This window comes from Mus musculus, chromosome 2 (assembly GCF_000001635.26).
Source record: "Mus musculus strain C57BL/6J chromosome 2, GRCm38.p6 C57BL/6J".
Classification (NCBI taxonomy): Eukaryota; Metazoa; Chordata; class Mammalia; order Rodentia; family Muridae; genus Mus; species Mus musculus.
The window spans coordinates 86,840,996-86,861,716 of NC_000068.7; the positions used below are offsets into that span (position 1 = coordinate 86,840,996).

General features: G+C 37.2%; 1 protein-coding gene across 2 annotated transcripts; it reads right to left on the reverse strand.

Annotated features, from left to right (window-relative positions):
- Positions 1-9,774: 9,774 nt before the first annotated feature.
- Positions 9,775-13,325, reverse strand: Olfr1095 (olfactory receptor 1095). Of its 2 annotated transcripts, XM_006499559.1 has the most exons (2): positions 13,306-13,325; positions 9,775-10,705 (listed from the first exon to the last, which is right to left on the reverse strand). In XM_006499559.1, exon 2 carries the CDS (start codon positions 10,699-10,701, stop codon positions 9,775-9,777), a length of 927 nt encoding a protein of 308 aa, XP_006499622.1. In that variant the 5' UTR covers positions 10,702-10,705; positions 13,306-13,325. The 2 variants fall into 2 exon arrangements, with proteins under 2 accessions (XP_006499622.1, NP_666941.2); NM_146730.2 differs by lacking the exon at positions 13,306-13,325 and having other exon boundaries at positions 9,775-10,701.
- Positions 13,326-20,721: the final 7,396 nt, after the last annotated feature.

The window sequence follows — 20,721 nt, forward strand, 5'->3', positions numbered from 1 at the left end:
CCATCTTCTGCAATTTATGCAGCTAGAGATAGGAGCTCTAGAGCTACTGGTTAGTTCATATTGTTCCACCTATAGGGTTGCAGAAACCATCAGCTCCTAAAGAAGTCATTAGATATGCACTCACTGATAAGTGGATATTAGCCTAGAAACAGAAAACACCCAAGTTACAATTTGCAAAACACAAGAAAATCAAGAAGAGGGAAGACCAATGGGTGGATACTTCATTCCTCCTTGGATTGGTAACAAAATACCCATGAAAGGAGTTACAGAGACAAAGTTTGGAGCTATTCTGTGATTTTGTTAGCCTCTGTCAGCACTCCTTGGAGTCCAACTCTCTCCTGAGTCCCATAGGTCAGAGCACTCTCTGCAGGGAAGCTCTTCTCAGGCGGGGAAGGTACACAGATGTGGGATGATCAGCTCTGCCTCCTGGCTGATGATGAAGGCCCAAAAGGACGTTGTCCAAGAAGCTCTTTTGCTTCTGTAACCTGTGTGCTCTCCTGTGTGGACTGGTGTCTGAGAGACCCAGGGTACAAGATGGTGCTCTTGCCTGAGACCTGGTGTCAGAGCCCTCCCTGGAGGACGATTCTCCTCTAGCAGGCACAGTACACCCCTAATTTCTTTCTTAACCCATTTATCATTTATATAAACAAAGGCTACTGATTTGTTTGAGTTAATTTTATATCTAGCCACATTACTGAAATTGTTTATTATCAGTGGAAGTTCTGTGGTAGATATTTTGGGGTTGCTTTTGTATATTATCATATCATTCACAAATACTGATACCTTGAATTCTTCTTTTCTCATTTGTATTCCCTTGATCTTTTGTTGTCTTATTGCTCTGGCTAGAACTTCAGTACTACACTGAAAATATATGGAGAGAATGTGCTGTCTTGTCCTGTTGCATATCTTAGAGGGATTGCATCAACTATTAACTATCTGTCCATTTATTTTGATATTGGTTGATTGTTTGCTGTATAGTGACATGGATACTCACCTTGGTACTCAACATACCTGGACCATTCTATGCCAATATTCTGGGAAGGCACACAGTTATTTTGGCATGTTTTAACTTATTTACTTCCTTTCTCTTGTTCGTGAATCTAAGCTTAGAAAACATGGCCACTTGAGGCTAACAGAGACTGAACAAGCAACAAAAGAGCATGCAGTGGATGGACCTAGTTATATATAACTATAAAATTGTATAGAACTACAAACCTGAAAGCTTAAAGAATTTTTCCCAGTACAGAGAACATAATTTGTTTTTAAAATAATGATCATGTGTGATATATATATCACATGTATATATATCATATACTTATAAATGGTTTCATATACCCATACATACTTCAAATTAAATGTTAAAACTAGGCATGTAATGATTCAGAATGTAGCTGAGTTTAGAGATACAGTTTTTTAAATGTAGTTAGCTAGAGTGAAGTCTTTTGATGGCTTATAATTCAATATACTTACTACCCTTATAAAGAAAAATTAGCAAAAAGACACATATTGAAGTAAAATACAAGAAAGACAGTAAGACCTTCCGCTCGACTCGAGACTCGAGCCCCGGGCTACCTTGACAGCAGAGTCTTGCCCAACACCTGCAAGGGCCCACACGGGACTCCCCACGGGACCCTAAGACCTCTGGTGAGTGGATCACAGTGCCTGCCCCAATCCAATCGCTCGGAACTTGAGACTGCGGTACATAGGGAAGCAGCCTACCGGGGCCTGATCTGGGGCACAAGTCCCTTCCTCTCGACTTGAGACTCGAGCCCCGGGCTACCTTGCCAGCAGAGTCTTGCCCAACACCCGCAAGGGTCCACACGGGACTCCCCACGGGACCCTAAGACCTCTGGTGAGTGGATCACAGTGCCTGCCCCAATCCAATCGCTCAGAACTTGAGACTGCGGTACATAGGGAAGCAGGCTACCCGGGCCTGATCTGGGGCACAAGTCCCTTCCGCTCGACTTGAGACTCGAGCCCCGGGCTACCTTGCCAGCAGAGTCTTGCCCAACACCCGCAAGGGTCTACACGGGACTCCCCACGGGACCCTAAGACCTCTGGTGAGTGGATCACAGTGCCTGCCCCAATCCAATCGCGCGGAACTTGAGACTGCGGTACATAGGGAAGCAGGCTACCCGGGCCTGATCTGGGGCACAAGTCCCTTCCGCTCGACTCGTGACTCGAGCCCCGGGCTACCTTGCCAGCAGAGTCTTGCCCAACACCCGCAAGGGTCCACACAGGACTCCCCACGGGACCCTAAGACCTCTGGTGAGTGGATCACAGTGCCTGCCCCAATCCAATCGCGCGGAACTCGAGACTGCGGTACATAGGGAAGCAGGCTACCCGGGCCTGATCTGGGGCACAAGTCCCTTCCGCTCGACTCGAGACTCGAGCCCCGGGCTACCTTGACAGCAGAGTCTTGCCCAACACCCGCAAGGGCCCACACGGGACTCCCCACGGGACCCTAAGACCTCTGGTGAGTGGAACACAGCGCCTACCCCAATCCAATCGCGTGGAACTTGAGAATGCGGTACATAGGGAAGCAGGCTACCCGGGCTTGATCTGGGGCACAAACCCCTTCCACTCCACTCGAGCCCCGGCTACCTTGCCAGCTGAGTCGCCTGACACCCGCAAGGGCCCACACAGGATTCCACACGTGATCCTAAGACCTCTAGTGAGTGGAACACAACTTCTGCCAGGAGTCTGGTTCGAACACCAGATATCTGGGTACCTGCCTTGCAAGAAGAGAGCTTGCCTGCAGAGAATACTCTGCCCACTGAAACTAAGGAGAGTGCTACCCTCCAGGTCTGCTCATAGAGGCAAACAGAGTCACCTGAAGAACAAGCTCTTAACAGTGACAACTAAAACAGCTAGCTTCAGAGATTACCAGATGGCGAAAGGCAAACGTAAGAATCCTACTAACAGAAATCAAGACCACTCACCATCATCAGAACGCAGCACTCCCACCCCACCTAGTCCTGGGCACCCCAACACAACCGAAAATCTAGACCCAGATTTAAAAACATTTCTCATGATGATGATAGAGGACATCAAGAAGGACTTTCATAAGTCACTTAAAGATTTACAGGAGAGCACTGCTAAAGAGTTACAGGCTCTTAAAGAAAAGCAGGAAAACACAGCCAAACAGGTGATGGAAATGAACAAAACCATACTAGAACTAAAAGGGGAAGTAGACACAATAAAGAAAACCCAAAGCGAGGCAACGCTGGAGATAGAAACCCTAGGAAAGAGATCTGGAACCATAGATGCGAGCATCAGCAACAGAATACAAGAAATGGAAGAGAGAATCTCAGGTGCAGAAGATTCCATAGAGAACATCGACACAACAGTCAAAGAAAATACAAAATGCAAAAGGATCCTAACTCAAAACATCCAGGTAATCCAGGACACAATGAGAAGACCAAACCTACGGATAATAGGAATTGATGAGAATGAAGATTTTCAACTTAAAGGGCCAGCTAATATCTTCAACAAAATAATAGAAGAAAACTTCCCAAACATAAAAAAAGAGATGCCCATGATCATACAAGAAGCATACAGAACTCCAAATAGACTGGACCAGAAAAGAAATTCCTCCCGACACATAATAATCAGAACAACAAATGCACTAAATAAAGATAGAATATTAAAAGCAGTAAGGGAGAAAGGTCAAGTAACATATAAAGGAAGGCCTATCAGAATTACACCAGACTTTTCACCAGAGACTATGAAAGCCAGAAGAGCCTGGACAGATGTTATACAGACACTAAGAGAACACAAATGCCAGCCCAGGCTACTATACCCGGCCAAACTCTCAATTACCATAGATGGAGAAACCAAAGTATTCCAGGACAAAACCAAGTTCACACAATATCTTTCCACGAATCCAGCCCTTCAAAGGATAATAACAGAAAAGAAGCAATACAAGGACGGAAATCACGCCCTAGAACAACCAAGAAAGTAATCATTCAACAAACCAAAAAGAAGACAGCCACAAGAACAGAATGCCAACTCTAACAACAAAAATAAAAGGGAGCAACAATTACTTTTCCTTAATATCTCTTAATATCAATGGACTCAATTCCCCAATAAAAAGACATAGACTAACAGACTGGCTACACAAACAGGACCCAACATTCTGCTGCTTACAGGAAACCCATCTCAGGGAAAAAGACAGACACTACCTCAGAGTGAAAGGCTGGAAAACAATTTTCCAAGCAAATGGACTGAAGAAACAAGCTGGAGTAGCCATTTTAATATCGGATAAAATCGACTTCCAACCCAAAGTTATCAAAAAAGACAAGGAGGGACACTTCATACTCATCAAAGGTAAAATCCTCCAAGAGGAACTCTCAATTCTGAATATCTACGCACCAAATGCAAGGGCAGCCACATTCATTAGAGACACTTTAGTAAAGCTCAAAGCATACATTGCACCTCACACAATAATAGTGGGAGACTTCAACACACCACTTTCTTCAAAGGACAGATCGTGGAAACAGAAACTAAACAGGGACACAGTGAAACTAACAGAAGTTATGAAACAAATGGACCTGACAGATATCTACAGAACATTTTATCCTAAAACAAAAGGATATACCTTCTTCTCAGCACCTCACGGGACCTTCTCCAAAATTGACCATATAATTGGTCACAAAACAGGCCTCAATAGATACAAAAATATTGAAATTGTCCCATGTATCCTATCAGACCACCATGGCCTAAGACTGATCTTCAATAACAACATAAATAATGGAAAGCCAACATTCACGTGGAAACTGAATAACACTCTTCTCAATGATACCTTGGTCAAGGAAGGAATAAAGAAAGAAATTAAAGACTTTTTAGAGTTTAATGAAAATGAAGCCACAACGTACCCAAACCTATGGGACACAATGAAAGCATTTCTAAGAGGGAAACTCATAGCGCTGAGTGCCTCCAAGAAGAAACGGGAGACAGCACATACTAGCAGCTTGACAACACATCTAAAAGCCCTAGAAAAAAAGGAAGCAAATTCACCCAAGAGGAGTAGACGGCAGGAAATAATCAAACTCAGGGGTGAAATCAACCAAGTGGAAACAAGAAGAACTATTCAAAGAATTAACCAAACGAGGAGTTGGTTCTTTGAGAAAATCAACAAGATAGATAAACCCTTAGCTAGACTCACTAAAGGGCACAGGGACAAAATCCTAATTAACAAAATCAGAAATGAAAAGGGAGACATAACAACAGATCCTGAAGAAATCCAAAACACCATCAGATCCTTCTACAAAAGGCTATACTCAACAAAACTGGAAAACCTGGACGAAATGGACAAATTTCTGGACAGATACCAGGTACCAAAGTTGAATCAGGATCAAGTTGACCATCTAAACAGTCCCATATCACCTAAAGAAATAGAAGCAGTTATTAATAGTCTCCCAACCAAAAAAAGCCCAGGACCAGATGGGTTTAGTGCAGAGTTCTATCAGACCTTCAAAGAAGATCTAATTCCAATTCTGCACAAACTATTTCACAAAATAGAAGTAGAAGGTACTCTACCCAACTCATTTTATGAAGCCACTATTACTCTGATACCTAAACCACAGAAAGATCCAACAAAGATAGAGAACTTCAGACCAATTTCTCTTATGAATATCGATGCAAAAATCCTCAATAAAATTCTCGCTAACCGAATCCAAGAACACATTAAAGCAATCATCCATCCTGACCAAGTAGGTTTTATTCCAGGGATGCAGGGATGGTTTAATATACGAAAATCCATCAATGTAATCCATTATATAAACAAACTCAAAGACAAAAACCACATGATCATCTCGTTAGATGCAGAAAAAGCATTTGACAAGATCCAACACCCATTCATGATAAAAGTTTTGGAAAGATCAGGAATTCAAGGCCCATACCTAAACATGATAAAAGCAATCTACAGCAAACCAGTAGCCAACATCAAAGTAAATGGAGAGAAGCTGGAAGCAATCCCACTAAAATCAGGGACTAGACAAGGCTGCCCACTTTCTCCCTACCTTTTCAACATAGTACTTGAAGTATTAGCCAGAGCAATTCGACAACAAAAGGAGATCAAGGGGATACAAATTGGAAAAGAGGAAGTCAAAATATCACTTTTTGCAGATGATATGATAGTATATATAAGTGACCCTAAAAATTCTACCAGAGAACTCCTATACCTGATAAACAGCTTCGGTGAAGTAGCTGGATATAAAATAAACTCAAACAAGTCAATGGCCTTTCTCTATACAAAGAATAAACAGGCTGAGAAAGAAATTAGGGAAACAACACCCTTCTCAATAGTCACAAATAATATAAAATATCTTGGCGTGACTCTAACTAAGGAGGTGAAAGATCTGTATGATAAAAACTTCAAATCTCTGAAGAAAGAAATTAAAGAAGATCTCAGAAGATGGAAAGATCTCCCATGCTCATGGATTGGCAGGATCAACATTGTAAAAATGGCTATCTTGCCAAAAGCAATCTACAGATTCAATGCAATCCCCATCAAAATTCCAACTCAATTCTTCAACGAATTGGAAGGAGCAATTTGCAAATTTGTCTGGAATAACAAAAAACCTAGGATAGCAAAAAGTCTTCTCAAGGATAAAAGAACTTCTGGCGGAATCACCATGCCAGACCTAAAGCTTTACTACAGAGCAATTGTGATAAAAACTGCATGGTACTGGTATAGAGACAGACAAGTAGACCAATGGAATAGAATTGAAGATCCAGAAATGAACCCACACACCTATGGTCACTTGATCTTCGACAAGGGAGCTAAAACCATCCAGTGGAAGAAAGACAGCATTTTCAACAATTGGTGCTGGCACAACTGGTTGTTATCGTGTAGAAGAATGCGAATCGATCCATACTTATCTCCTTGTACTAAGGTCAAATCTAAGTGGATCAAGGAACTTCACATAAAACCAGAGACACTGAAACTTATAGAGGAGAAAGTGGGGAAAAGCCTTGAAGATATGGGCACAGGGGAAAAATTCCTGAACAGAACAGCAATGGCTTGTGCTGTAAGATCGAGAATTGACAAATGGGACCTAATGAAACTCCAAAGTTTCTGCAAGGCAAAAGACACCGTCAATAAGACAAAAAGACCACCAACAGATTGGGAAAGGATCTTTACCTATCCTAAATCAGATAGGGGACTAATATCCAACATATATAAAGAACTCAAGAAGGTGGACTTCAGAAAATCAAATAACCCCATTAAAAAATGGGGCTCAGAACTGAACAAAGAATTCTCACCTGAGGAATACCGAATGGCAGAGAAGCACTTGAAAAAATGTTCAACATCCTTAATCATCAGGGAAATGCAAATCAAAACAACCCTGAGATTCCACCTCACACCAGTCAGAATGGCTAAGATCAAAAATTCAGGTGACAGCAGATGCTGGCGAGGATGTGGAGAAAGAGGAACACTCCTCCATTGTTGGTGGGAGTGCAGGCTTGTACAACCACTCTGGAAATCAGTCTGGCGGTTCCTCAGAAAACTGGACATAGTACTACCGGAGGATCCAGCAATACCTCTCCTGGGCATATATCCAGAAGATGCCCCAACAGGTAAGAAGGACACATGCTCCACTATGTTCATAGCAGCCTTATTTATAATAGCCAGAAGCTGGAAAGAACCTAGATGCCCCTCAACAGAGGAATGGATACAGAAAATGTGGTACATCTACACAATGGAGTACTACTCAGCTATTAAAAAGAATGAATTTATGAAATTCCTAGCCAAATGGATGGACCTGGAGGGCATCATCCTGAGTGAGGTAACACATTCACAAAGAAACTCACACAATATGTACTCACTGATAAGTGGATATTAGCCCCAAACCTAGGATACCCAAGATATAAGATATAATTTGCTAAACACATGAAACTCAAGGAGAATGAAGACTGAAGTGTGGACACTATGCCCCTCCTTAGATTTGGGAACAAAACACCCATGGAAGGAGTTACAGAGACGGAGTTTGGAGCTGAGATGAAAGGATGGACCATGTAGAGACTGCCATAGCCAGGGATCCACCCCATAATCAGCATCCAAACGCTGACACCATTGCATACACTAGCAAGATTTTATTGAAAGGACGCAGATGTAGCTGTCTCTTGTGAGACTATGCCGGGGCCCAGCAAACACAGAAGTGGATGCTCACAGTCAGCTAATGGATGGATCATAGGGCTCCCAATGGAGGAGCTAGAGAAAGTAGCCAAGGAGCTAAAGGGATCTGCAACCCTATAGGTGGAACAACATTATGAGCTAACCAGTACCCCGGAGCTCTTGACTCTAGCTGCATATATATCAAAAGATGGCCTAGTCGGCCATCACTGGAAAGAGAGGCCCATTGGACTTGCAAACTTTATATGCTCCAGTACAGGGGAATACCAGGGCCAAAAAGGGGGAGTGGGTGGGCAGGGGAGTGGGGGTGGGTGGATATGGGGGACTTTTGGTATAGCATTGGAAATGTAAATGAGTTAAATACCTAATAAAAAATGGAAAAAAAAAAAAAAAAGACTAATTGACAGGACGCGTTTCACTTATGGAGCAAAACTGGGTACCAAGTATGAATTATCCATGTTCTCATGCTCTTCATGTGTTAAGTCTGAATTTGTAAGTCAAAGAGGAGTTTCTGTTATGATAGATCTGTTGACATTGTGGCTGAGAACTCCTGAATGCTTGTCATGAACATCCTGTATAATTGAGAAGCACACTCATCGTTGTTTTATATACTATACATTGGTAGTATTTGTGGACCGATTACAAGTTTAGATACTAAAAGAATCTGAAATTGGTAGCACAAGAGCTAAAGACATGGATCAGTCTTTACATGGGTTTACTTGAAAGCACGAGGGCTTGAGATTAATAGTAGTGGCTTGTAGCTAAGGAACATAGTTATACAGAGATGCCTGTGCTTGCTGCCAACTTCACCTAGTCTACTTGTCAAAGTCAGGTCAGTGAGAGATGCTGTCTTAAAAAATAAAGGTAGTTCTTTGTAAAAAAAAAAAAAAAAAAAAAGAAAGACAGTAAGAAAATATAAACATCTATAATCTAAACAGAAAATCCTAAGGGCAATTTATTACTACACATTTTTGTTTATACATACATATATATATATATATATATATATATATATATATATATATATATATATATATATATATGTTAAGGTTTTGCATAATCCAGGTCCTGTTTACTATATTGTTGTGATAGTCCTACCAAACTAGTACAATCAGTTCAGCATATATGTAAATAACTGTCTGTAATATTTGTTAGCACAGACTTTATAAGAAGTCAAGAGATGATACATATCTAGATATGTAAATATCATGCCAAAATTTGAATGTAATAATTATTTAATTAAAAAGTGAACATATAAGAACTGCATGATTCAGATAATGATAATTTAAAATAAAAATATATGCAAATTTATGTTCTTCAAAATTTAAACATTGAAGTGTTGATAGATAGCTCAGTATGTGAAGTACTCTTTATGCATGTATGGGAATGCCAGTTTGAATCCTAGAACACACACAAAGCCAAAGGAGAGAGTGTACATCTATGCTGAGATGAGTGGAAGAGACAGGAGACTGTAAGTCAGCTAACCTAGTATAAGAAGTGACAAACCAGAATAATTTTGTTTGAAAGAATGAAAGACTGGTAAAAGAAAATATAATATTAAGTATGTCAAAACATGTTTTCAAGAACTTATGGTATAAGAAACAGAAAAACCATTTAATTTTTTAATTCAATGTTTATATGAAATTTTTTCTCAAAACTCTTTTTATTGCCTCTTTTACATCTTTGTTTCTCAGACTGTAGATGATGGGGTTGAGCATGGGAATCCCAATGGTATAAAATATTGACACGATCATGTCATGCTCCAGGGAATAGTTGGAACTAGGTCTTACATACATGAAGAGGCTTGTGCCATAACAAATGGACACAGCAGTGAGGTGAGATCCACATGTAGAGAAGACTTTTCTTCTCCCTTCAGCTGAATTCATCTTCAGGATTGACAACAGGATAAAAGCATAGGAAAACAGAATGATCAGGATGGTGACTAGCTCAATGAAACTCACAAAGAAGAAGAGCAAGAGCTCATTTACATAAGTTTCAGAGCAGGAAATAGCAAGTAGAGGTGGTATATCACAGAATATATGTTTGACTTCATTGGACTGACAGAAAGACAGGCTGAAAGTGGCCACTGTGTGGATAATAGCATGCAAAATTCCACCAGCATAGGAAGCAATGATGAGTGGTAAATAGACTCGAGGAGACATGCTCACTGCATACAGTAGTGGGTCGTGAATGGCTACATATCGGTCATAAGCCATTGCTGCCAAAAGAAAACATTCTGTGGTTCCAAATGTAACAGCAAGAAACATCTGTGTTGCACAACCATGAAATGAAATGATTTTGCTTTTAGACATAAAGCCTACTAACATATTTGGAGTGATATCTGAAGAATAGCAAGCATCTACAAAAGACAATGCACTGAGGAAACAGTACATAGGGTTGTGGAGTTGGGGATCACCAACAACTAAAATAATAAGTCCTACATTTCCTATTAGAGTAAAAAGGTAAATTGCTAGGAAGAGGAAAAAGAGAATGATCTGAAGTTCATTGTTGTCTGTGAGTCCCTTGAGAACAAAGAAAGTAGCTTCTGTGATGTTTTTCATATTGGAATCTCATGCAACAATGTTGACGATACTCAGGCCATAGTACTATGATAACAACAAATAGCTCGTAAATCAATGAACATAGACTAATTGAAATACACCAATCAGTACTCTAGAAAGAATAGCTGTATGGTAGCTTAATCATATGTACCACTTAAATACAATGAAATAGAGATACTGCTGTTAATAATAGAGATAGTTTAATAATGTTCTATTTGTTCAATGCAATAAATATCAAAATTCTTCACAGACCATAATAAAATAGTACCGAATTAAATGGAAAATGAAGGGATCTTCCTGAACAACCTGGTCTCAATACATGATCCAAAATCTTAGGATAAGACAGTATCTACTGCTACAAAAGTCATATGTAAATTGTGGAATGAAAAGAAACATAGAAATAAACAGGCATAAATATACCATTGAAACTTTTGATGAAGACTTAAAAAAACATTAGCAACAATCTTCTTCAATGGACAAAGATAGAAAAATGGTGATGGTGGGTAAAAGAATTAAATTCAACACCAATCTCTTACTTTACTCAAAAAATTATCAGTGTATCAGATAGCATAATTTTAGGAATGGCTTACTGATAGTTACAATTATAAGTGATTAAACTGCTCTCTCCAACAAAAAAATAATCATCAGAATGAAAACAGTCTGTAAAACTGGGGGGGGGGTGTAAAACCTGATTTTGTTCAATATTTATCACACAAGAGATTTTAATATCTAAAAGATATACTGAATTAACCTAATGAAATGCCAATGAATCAAGTCTTCCATGCAAGTAGGCCAAAGAAATAAATAAATAATTGTGAGAGAGAAGGAGAGAGAGTGAAATGATCAAAAAGTCATAGGAAACTTGTTTTATCAGGATTAAATAAAAATATTTTAATACTATATGTTATGAATTATATTTTCTCTTTATTTCTAGATTAAAAATATGTGATCTGTTGATATATCCATATCCACCAGACTCAAATAAAGATAAACACAATTCACTTTGCAATATTATAGTGAGTTCAATTTGTTTTCAATTAATCTCCAACCAACAAACCAACCAACCAAACAAACAAACCAACAAACATACAAAGAAACAAACCAAAAGCTAACTCAAACTTCCCAAACTCAGCGTGAGTATCACTTTAGTTTTACTTGAATAAGTTCACATATTTTTTAATTGATTTAGAATATACAAATCACTTCAGAATACAATATTGACAGAGTTACATGACCATAACCATCATGTTAGATTATCTGCATCTTCATAGAACAGGAACTTTAAGTGATGGAGATGGCCCATTGGGTAAAAGCATCTGTTGTACAGCAATAACGGCCCGAGTTTGGATACTCAGCATCCAAGTAAAAGCCAAGAGCAGAGAAATGTGTCTAACCCAAGTCTTGAGGGAGCGGAGTACATGGGGAAATGGTTGGGAGTGGTGGAGACAAGTTGATACCTTGATAGAAAGAGTGCACTCCCGATTTAAAAAGTATGTGTTCCTTTCCCAAAAATCAAGGTGTGAAAGCTATTTCGGTCAGATAAAAAAAAAATATTGTAAAAACTATGCTACTTGGACCTAGAGGTACATCTGTCCTAATACTGAACTAAGTTTGTTCTTTAGAATAAATACACAAGGGGAATTTTAGAATCAAAAAAAAAAAAAATCTGGAAGAATTTAAACATGGTGAATGTGAAATGTGGTACCCAGTGCCTGCCATTCTAGCAATGTAAAGGCTGAAGTAGAAGGTATTATGAATTTGACATTATCCTGGGTAACTTAATGAGCTGCAGGCTACCTACCCTGGTATACAAATACAGAACTAATTAATACAACTACTACAAAATAGTATCAAATGGTCAGCCTTGAAAACACATATAAAGACTGAAGTATTGTGCTTATGTATTTAGAAATATATGTATATAAAACATATCCCTGGATCTATCTATCATGAATCTATGTGCATGTGTGTGTGTGTGTGTGTGTGTGTGTGTGTGTATGTGTGTGTGTGTGTGTGTGTGTGTGTGTGTGTATGTGTGTGTTTGTATGTAATGTCAATCAATGAATTAAAGTCATTACTTTTTAAAAAGAGCAAGAAGGGTTATATGGGAGTATTTCCAGGGAGAAAATCAAAGGAAAAGTAATGATATAATAATTATATTATAATTTCAAAATAAAAGAATTTAAAAGTGTTACAATCTATATCTACAAACCACAATTTTAATAGACACCAAAAAAAAAAAAAACCACCATCATTGCTTCATCCTACAAGTTACATAAAAATTCCCACTACTCACAGAGGAATTAAGAAAAAAAATATTGTACTTGTAATTGTTTTTTTTTTTCTCAAGGTTTTGAGACGAGAGAAACATCAACAATAAGTAGGAAAAAAAGTGGAATCCTAGATTATAGGACTGTTGCTACTTTATTCTACCCAAGTAAAAGTCCTCCTTAGCAGGGATTGATTGAATGTATCCTTTCCATCTATGGTGGCTATTATTATTAATTCTTTGAAATGTTTGTTTTCATTGGGAGAAAGAAAATATATATTATTAAATTTGGAGTATTCTTGTATATAGTCAAAAACATAAATCAATACTTGTTGTTTTTGTATATTTCCAAGGAAGAGTTCCTTTTCAAAATTTTGATGAAATTTGATATAAATCAGGTATAGATAAATACGTTTTTTTCAACCATGTAATCAGTAAGCGATAATTAAAAGGTTTTACACTATATATGGTATAAAAACTATGGTAGAAATATTCATGGTCCAATATTATAATCATCTTCAAATATTCTGCAAGTGAACTAAAACTTATCTTACCTGTGGAGCCAACAATTTCATGTTTATTAGTTCAAACAATATGGTAAATGTAGAATGCTTATATCTACTTAAACAAATGATGATGAATGCCCAAGAGATTACCCAAGGGGAATATTCACCAATTACCTACTGATTTAAAATAGCAACATAACAAAGTATTTCATCATAAAGGAATTAGTATCTTAGAAAACATATTGCAGATCAATATTTGTGAAATAAATTATGTTTTCTAGTATCTTATTTTGAATTCTAACAAAGAAACTCTCTTTTAAATTGATTATTAGTGAGAAAATATTCAGAGATGGTAAATATTATGACATGGGTTTGAAATTTTGTTATAAATTTCACTTCATTGAAACTTGATTTCCTCTCACTGGAAATAAAAGATGATAAATTTTCCATTAATTGGTAATTATGGTAAGGCACAATGGTGTAGAAAGCACCATTTTTCTTGAGTATCTGATGAATGGGTTCATGAACTTTTGAAATAACTTACTTTCACTCAATTGAAAGTATAACCTAAACTCTTTGACATAAGTCAATTAAAAATATTAAATTTAATAGATTATTTTCATAAATACTTACAAAACTACAAAAATAAACATACAAAATATAAAATTCAGACTTTTTAAGTTACATAACTCTATTATTTGTGACTACCCTAAATTTTCATACAGAAAATAATATGTAATATATAATTTTTACAAACAAATGCAATAAATAGACACAACATTGGAACATATAAGAAAACATACCTTATGAAAAAAATGCATATACAGAAATGTGATAGAGAAATTTGATATTGTTAAATATAATGGCATGAAGATTTTTTCTCTAAATCAATATTCCAGATGCTTTTTATAATATTTAAATTTAAAAATGAGATCATATAACATTCTCATTTCACAGAAATCTAGTACAGTTTGGCATGCTAGTGTATGCTATGTTTGTAATCTAAGCATTTGCAAGGCTAAGCCAATAAGATTGTATTCTTCAGGAGTGTAGGTTATATTAAAACACCAAGTTTAAAACCAAATACAAATCTTGAGGTAATGTAATTATTAACTATTCAGCTAAATATCATGTCTTATATTCAAATTTGAAGAGTCTCTATCAAAGATATAAATGTGAAGTACTGAGCACAATAAATACCATAAAGAAAAAAATATAAGAAAATAAAAATAGGTAATATTTTCACAGGTTTGAACATAATTAATAATGCACATCTACAAAGATATCAACAAAATCTTTTCCTGAAGGTTAACTTGATAGTACATAAAACTGAAAATAATTAATAAAAATCTTTAATGATGAGTACCCAGCAAAGATTACACATGAGCAAAGAATGTTATACACAAAAACATCTAGTCTACTAGTTAAAAGACAAGGAATTAAAAACAAGTATAAAATTGAATATAACTGCGGCAGATCTGATAAAATGGTATTCTTCACTAATAAACTCCCAATATTCTTTGAAACAGCTCATAAAAAGTGGTAAAATGCTCCATAAAACAACAACAAACCAAATAAGAAAATACAATAAAATGATTATGCAGCATGATCAAGCTCATGACATCCTAGGATGATTCAGTATGACTTAACCACTAAGGTTACTGGGTAATACATAGCACAAATATAACTGACAAAAATCATATGGAATCTCAATAGATGGTAAACAAACAATTGACAAACTTAAGCATTTATTCACTGGAAAAAACCCACAAATTTCATATAGAAAGAACGTTCCTCATTCTGTTTTTTATGGTAATAGCTGACACAGTGCAAGAAGAAGTGCTGAATCCTTTGTATGACTTGAGATAATTCAAATTTGTCCACTTTTTATTTTGTGGAATAGTTTGAGAAGTATTTATTGATATTAGGTCTTCTTTGAAGGTCTCATAGAATTCTGCGTTAAAACTGTCTGGACCTGGGCTTTTTTTTTTTAACTTTTTTTTTGGGGGGGGAATAGGAGTCTTTTAATGACTGCTTCTATTTCCTTAGGGATTATAGGAGTGTTTAAATGATTTATCTGATCTTGATGCAACCTTGTTACTGATATCTATCTAAGAAATGATTCATTTCAATTAGATTTTCCAGTTTTATTGAATATAGGCTTTTGTAGGAGGATCTGATGAGTTTTATTTTTAAATTTCCTCAGTTTTTGTTGTTATGTCTCCCTTTTCATTTCTGATTTTGTTATAACATCTAAATATACTGTCTCTGTGCTCTCTAGTTAGTTTGGCTAAGAGTTTATTTTGTTGATTCTCTCAAAGAACCAGAGCCTAATTCCATTGATTTTTTTATATAGCTGTCTTGTTTCTACTTGGTTGATTTTGGCCCTGGGTTTATTTTCTGCCATCTATTCCTCTTGGGTATATTTGCTTCCTTTTGTTCTAGAGCTTTCAAACATGCCCACATTCACCATTTTTATTCCATGTAATGCTAGAACTTGTTTAATGTAGTCATAAAGAGCAAGCTCTAACTGTTGCTTATGAGGACTGCATATGTGTTCTCCACCAGGACTGCAAGCAAACGGACCTGTTCCTAGTGTTAAATACAGGAAGCTCATCTGAGCTTCAGTGCTGATGCTATACAGCACATGATCTCAGGAACCAGAATATGCACTTTCTGCAGTATCTTCTACTCCAGCCCCAAATAAATTCCCTTCCTAACCCTTAAAAAACAAACAAAAAGGCAAGAAAACACACAAAAGGAGAAACAAATATCACCGTAGTTGGCTGAATTTTGCAAATAGTAAGCCATAAATTTTCAATAAAATAAATTGATTCAGCAAAGGTACAAAACACAGAAGCAGTATACACAAATCAATAACTTTGCTGTATGTTAGTACCCAATCATCAAATAGAGACCAAGAAAGAATTCCTAATAATAACTGCTCCAAAAATGATCAGGAATTATTAGCATAAGGTAACTATTTGATGTAATGATGGATGCAGTTTACCTAGAAGGTAGAACAGAAGATAATATTTTGGTGAACGTTTACCTTCTATGAACACTAATAGGTATGTGTGACATTTAGAAACAAATGGATTTCAAGGATGTCTTTGAACATCATGAGGTAATATTTCAGGTATGAATCAATGGGCACAACAAGTTTTTCCTAAATTTTCCCCAAATTAAACCCAAAACAATAGCAAAAAGGAATCAAATGAGTGATCTATTTATTAAACATTCAAAAAATGTCTTGAATATTGAATGCCACAATAAAATAGCCCTGGAAATAACATAGTTTAGGAATGTCTGTTGTGCCCTCTTAAATGGCTATATTATATTCTTTACCCTGATCATGAATGAAAATTGGTTTTCCATACATATGTGAAATTTACATATCTTGGTGTTTTAGATTCTGGCATTCTATTAGGTATGTAAGGATCTTTCTTTACATTTTCTATCCCATAATGAACTAAGATTGGATCAAACTTACATACGCTCATTTAGTCTTGTTCCTTTAATGAGGTTCTTACATAGGATTTTTACTTGGCTTTCGATCAGCTTTGCTGTTTCTTTCTTGATAAGATTCAATAGTTATTGGATGTTTCAATGGAAGTCCATTATCAGAAATGTATCTGTTTTTCTGTGTTTTTATTTCTTTTGACAACTACATTCTTCCTACAGTATTTTAAGGCTTTATAGTTCTATGGATTATAGCAGGAAGTAATCAAATTCAGGGGCGAAATCAACCAAGTGGAAACAAGTAGAACTATTCAAAGAATCAACCAAAGGAGGAGCTGGTTCTTTGAGAAAATCAACAAGATAGGTAAACCCTTAGCCAGACTCACTAGAGGGCACAGGGACAGCATCCTAATTAACAAAATGAGAAATGAAAAGGGAGACATAACAACAGATCCTGTAGAAATCCAAAACACCATCAGATCCTTCTACAAAAGGCTATACTCAACAAAAGTGGAAAACCTGGACGAAATGTACAAATTTCTAGACAGATACCAGGTACCAAAGTTAAATCAGGATCAAGATAATGATCTAAACAGTCCCATATTGCCAAAAGAAATAGAAGCAGTCATTAATAGTCTCCCAACCAAAAAAATGCACAGGACCAGATGGGTTTAGTGCAGAGTTCTATCAGACCTTCAAAGAAGATCTAATTCCAGTTCTGCACAAATTATTCCACAAAATAGAAGCAGAAGGTACTCTATCCAACTCATTCTATGAAGCCACAATTACTCTGATACCTAAACCACAAAAAGACCCAACATTGATAGAGAACTTCAGACCAATTTCCCTTATGAGTATCGATGAAAAATACTCAATAAAATTCTCTCTAACTGAATCCAAGAACACATTAAAACAATCATCCATCCTGACCAAGCAGGTTTTATTCCAGGGATCCAGGGACGGTTTAACATATGGAAATCCATCAACATAATCCATTATATAAACAAACTCAAAGGCAAAAGCCACATGATCATCTCCTTAGACACAGAGAAAGCATTTGACAAAACCCAACACCCATTCATGATAAAAGACTTTGAAAGATCAGGAATTCAAGGCCCATACCTAAACATGATAAAAGCAATCCATAGCAAACCAGTAGCCAACATCAAAGTAAATGGTGAGAAGCTGGAAGCAATCCCAGTAAAATCAGGGACTAGACAAGGCTGCCCACTTTCTCCCTACCTATTCAACATTGTACTTGAAGTCCTAGCCAGAGCAATTCGACAACAAAAGGAGATCAAGAAGATACAAATTGGTAAAGAAGAAGTCAAAATATCACCTTTTGAAGATGATATGAAAGTATATATATAAGTGACCCTAAAAATTCCACCAGAGAACTCCTAAAACTGATAAACAGCTTCGTTGAAGTGGCTGGATATAAAATTAACTCAAACAAGTCAATGACCTTTCTCTACATAAAGTATAAACAGGCTGAGAAGAAATTAGGGATACAACACTCTTCTCAATAGTCACAAATAATATAAAATACTTTGGCATGACTCTAACTAAGGAAGTGAAATATCTGTATGATAAGAACTTCAAGTCTCTGAAGAAAGAAATTAAAGAAGATCTCAGAAGATGGAAAGGTTTCCCATGCTCATTGATTGGCAGGATCAATATAGTAAAAATGGCAATCTTGCCAAAAGCAATCTATAGATTCAATGCAATCCCCATCAAAATTCCAACTCAATTCTTCAACAAATTAGAAAAAGCAATCTGCAAATTCATCCGGAATAACAAAAAACCTAGGATAGCAAAAACTCTTCTCAAGGATAAAAGAAACTCTGGTGTACTCACCATGCCTGACCTAAAGCTGTACTACAGAGCAATTGTGATCAAAACTGCAGTTTAGTGGTATAGCAACAGACAAGTAGACCAGTGGAATAGAATTGAAGACCCAGAGATGAACCCACACACCTAATGTCACTTTATCTTTGACAAGGGAGCCAAAACCATCCAGTGGAAAAAAGACAGCATTTTCAACAAATGGTGCTGGCACAGTTGGTGGTTATCATGTAAGAAGAATGCAAATTGATCCATTCCTATGTCCTTGTACTAAGGTCAAATATAAGTGGATCAAGGAACTCCACATAAAACCAGAGACAGTGAAACTTATAGAGGAGAAAGTGGAGAAAAGCCTCAAAGATATGGGCACAGGGGGAAAATTCCTGAATAGAACAGCAATGGACTGTGCTGTAAGATCGAGAATTGACAAATCAGACCTCATAAAATTGTAAAGATTCTGTAATGCAAAGGTCACCGTCAATAAGACAAAAAGGCCACCAAGAGACTGGGATTGGATCTTTACCTATCCTAAATCAGATAGGGGACTAATATATAATATATATAAAGAACTGAAGAAGGTAGACTCCAGAAAATCAGATAACCCCATTAAAAAATGGGGCTCAGAGCTAAACAAAGAATTCTCACCTGAGGAATACTGAATGGCTGAGAAGCACCTGAAAAATGTTCAACATCCTTAATCATCAGGGAAATGCAAATCAAAAGAACCCTGAGATTCCACCTCACACCATTCAGAATGGCTAATATCAAAAATTCAGGTGACAGCAGATGCTGGCGAGGATGTGGAGAAAGAGGAACACTTCTCCATTGCTGGTGGGATTGAAAGCTTGTACAACCACTCTGGAAATCAGTCTGGCAGTTCCTAAGAAAATTGGACCTAGTACTACCAGAGGATCCTGCAATACCTCTCTTGGGCCTATATCTAGAAGATGTTCCAACTGGTAAGAAAGACACATGCTCCACTATGTTCATAGCTGCCTTATTTATAATAGCCAGAAGCTGGAAAGAACCCAGATGCTCCTCAACAGAGCAATGGATAAAGAAAATGTGGTACATTTACATAATGGAGTACCACTGAGCTATTAAAAAGAATGAATTTATGAAATTCCTAGGCAAATGGATAACCTGGAGGGCATCATCCTGAGTGGGGTAACCCAATTACAAAAGAACACACATGATATGTACTCACTGATAAGTGGATATTGGCCCAGAAACTTAGAATACCCAAGATACAAGATACAAAGCACATGAAACTTAAGAAGAACAAAGACCAAAGTGTGGACACTTTGCCCCTTCTTAGAATTGGGAACAAAACACCCATGAAAGGAGTTATAGAGATAAAGTTTGGAGGTGAGACAAAAGGATAGACCATCTGGAGACTACCATATATCCGGGATCCATCCCATAATCAGCCCCCAAATGCAGACACCATTGTATACACTAGCAAGATTTTGCTGAAAGGACCCTGATATAGCTGTCTCTTGTGAGACTATGCTGGGCCCTAGCAAACACAGAAGTGGATGCTCACAGCCAGCTATTGGATGGATCACAGGGCTCCCAATGGGGGAGCTAGAGAAAGTATCCAAGGAGCTAAATGGATCTGCAACCCTATAGGTGGAACAACAATATGAACTAACCAGTACCCCCTGGAGATCATGTCTCTAGCTGCATATGTATCAGAAGATGTCCTAACTGACCATCAGTGGAAAGAGAGGCCCATTGGTCTTGCTAACTTTACATAACTCAGTAAGGGGAACACAAGGGACATGAAGTGGGAGTGAGTGGGTAGGGAAATGGGGGTGAGGGTATGGGGGACTTTTGGGATAGCATTGGAAATGTAAATGAGGAAATACCTAATTTAAAAAATGCAAAAAAATGACCTAACAGAAATAAAATAATTAAGAATTTATTTTACTCAAC

Bases quoted from the DNA above. Each gene is read 5' to 3' on its own strand.
- Olfr1095 (XM_006499559.1), bottom strand. From the start codon at position 10,701: ATGAAAAACATCACAGAAGCTACTTTCTTTGTTCTCAAGGGACTCACA.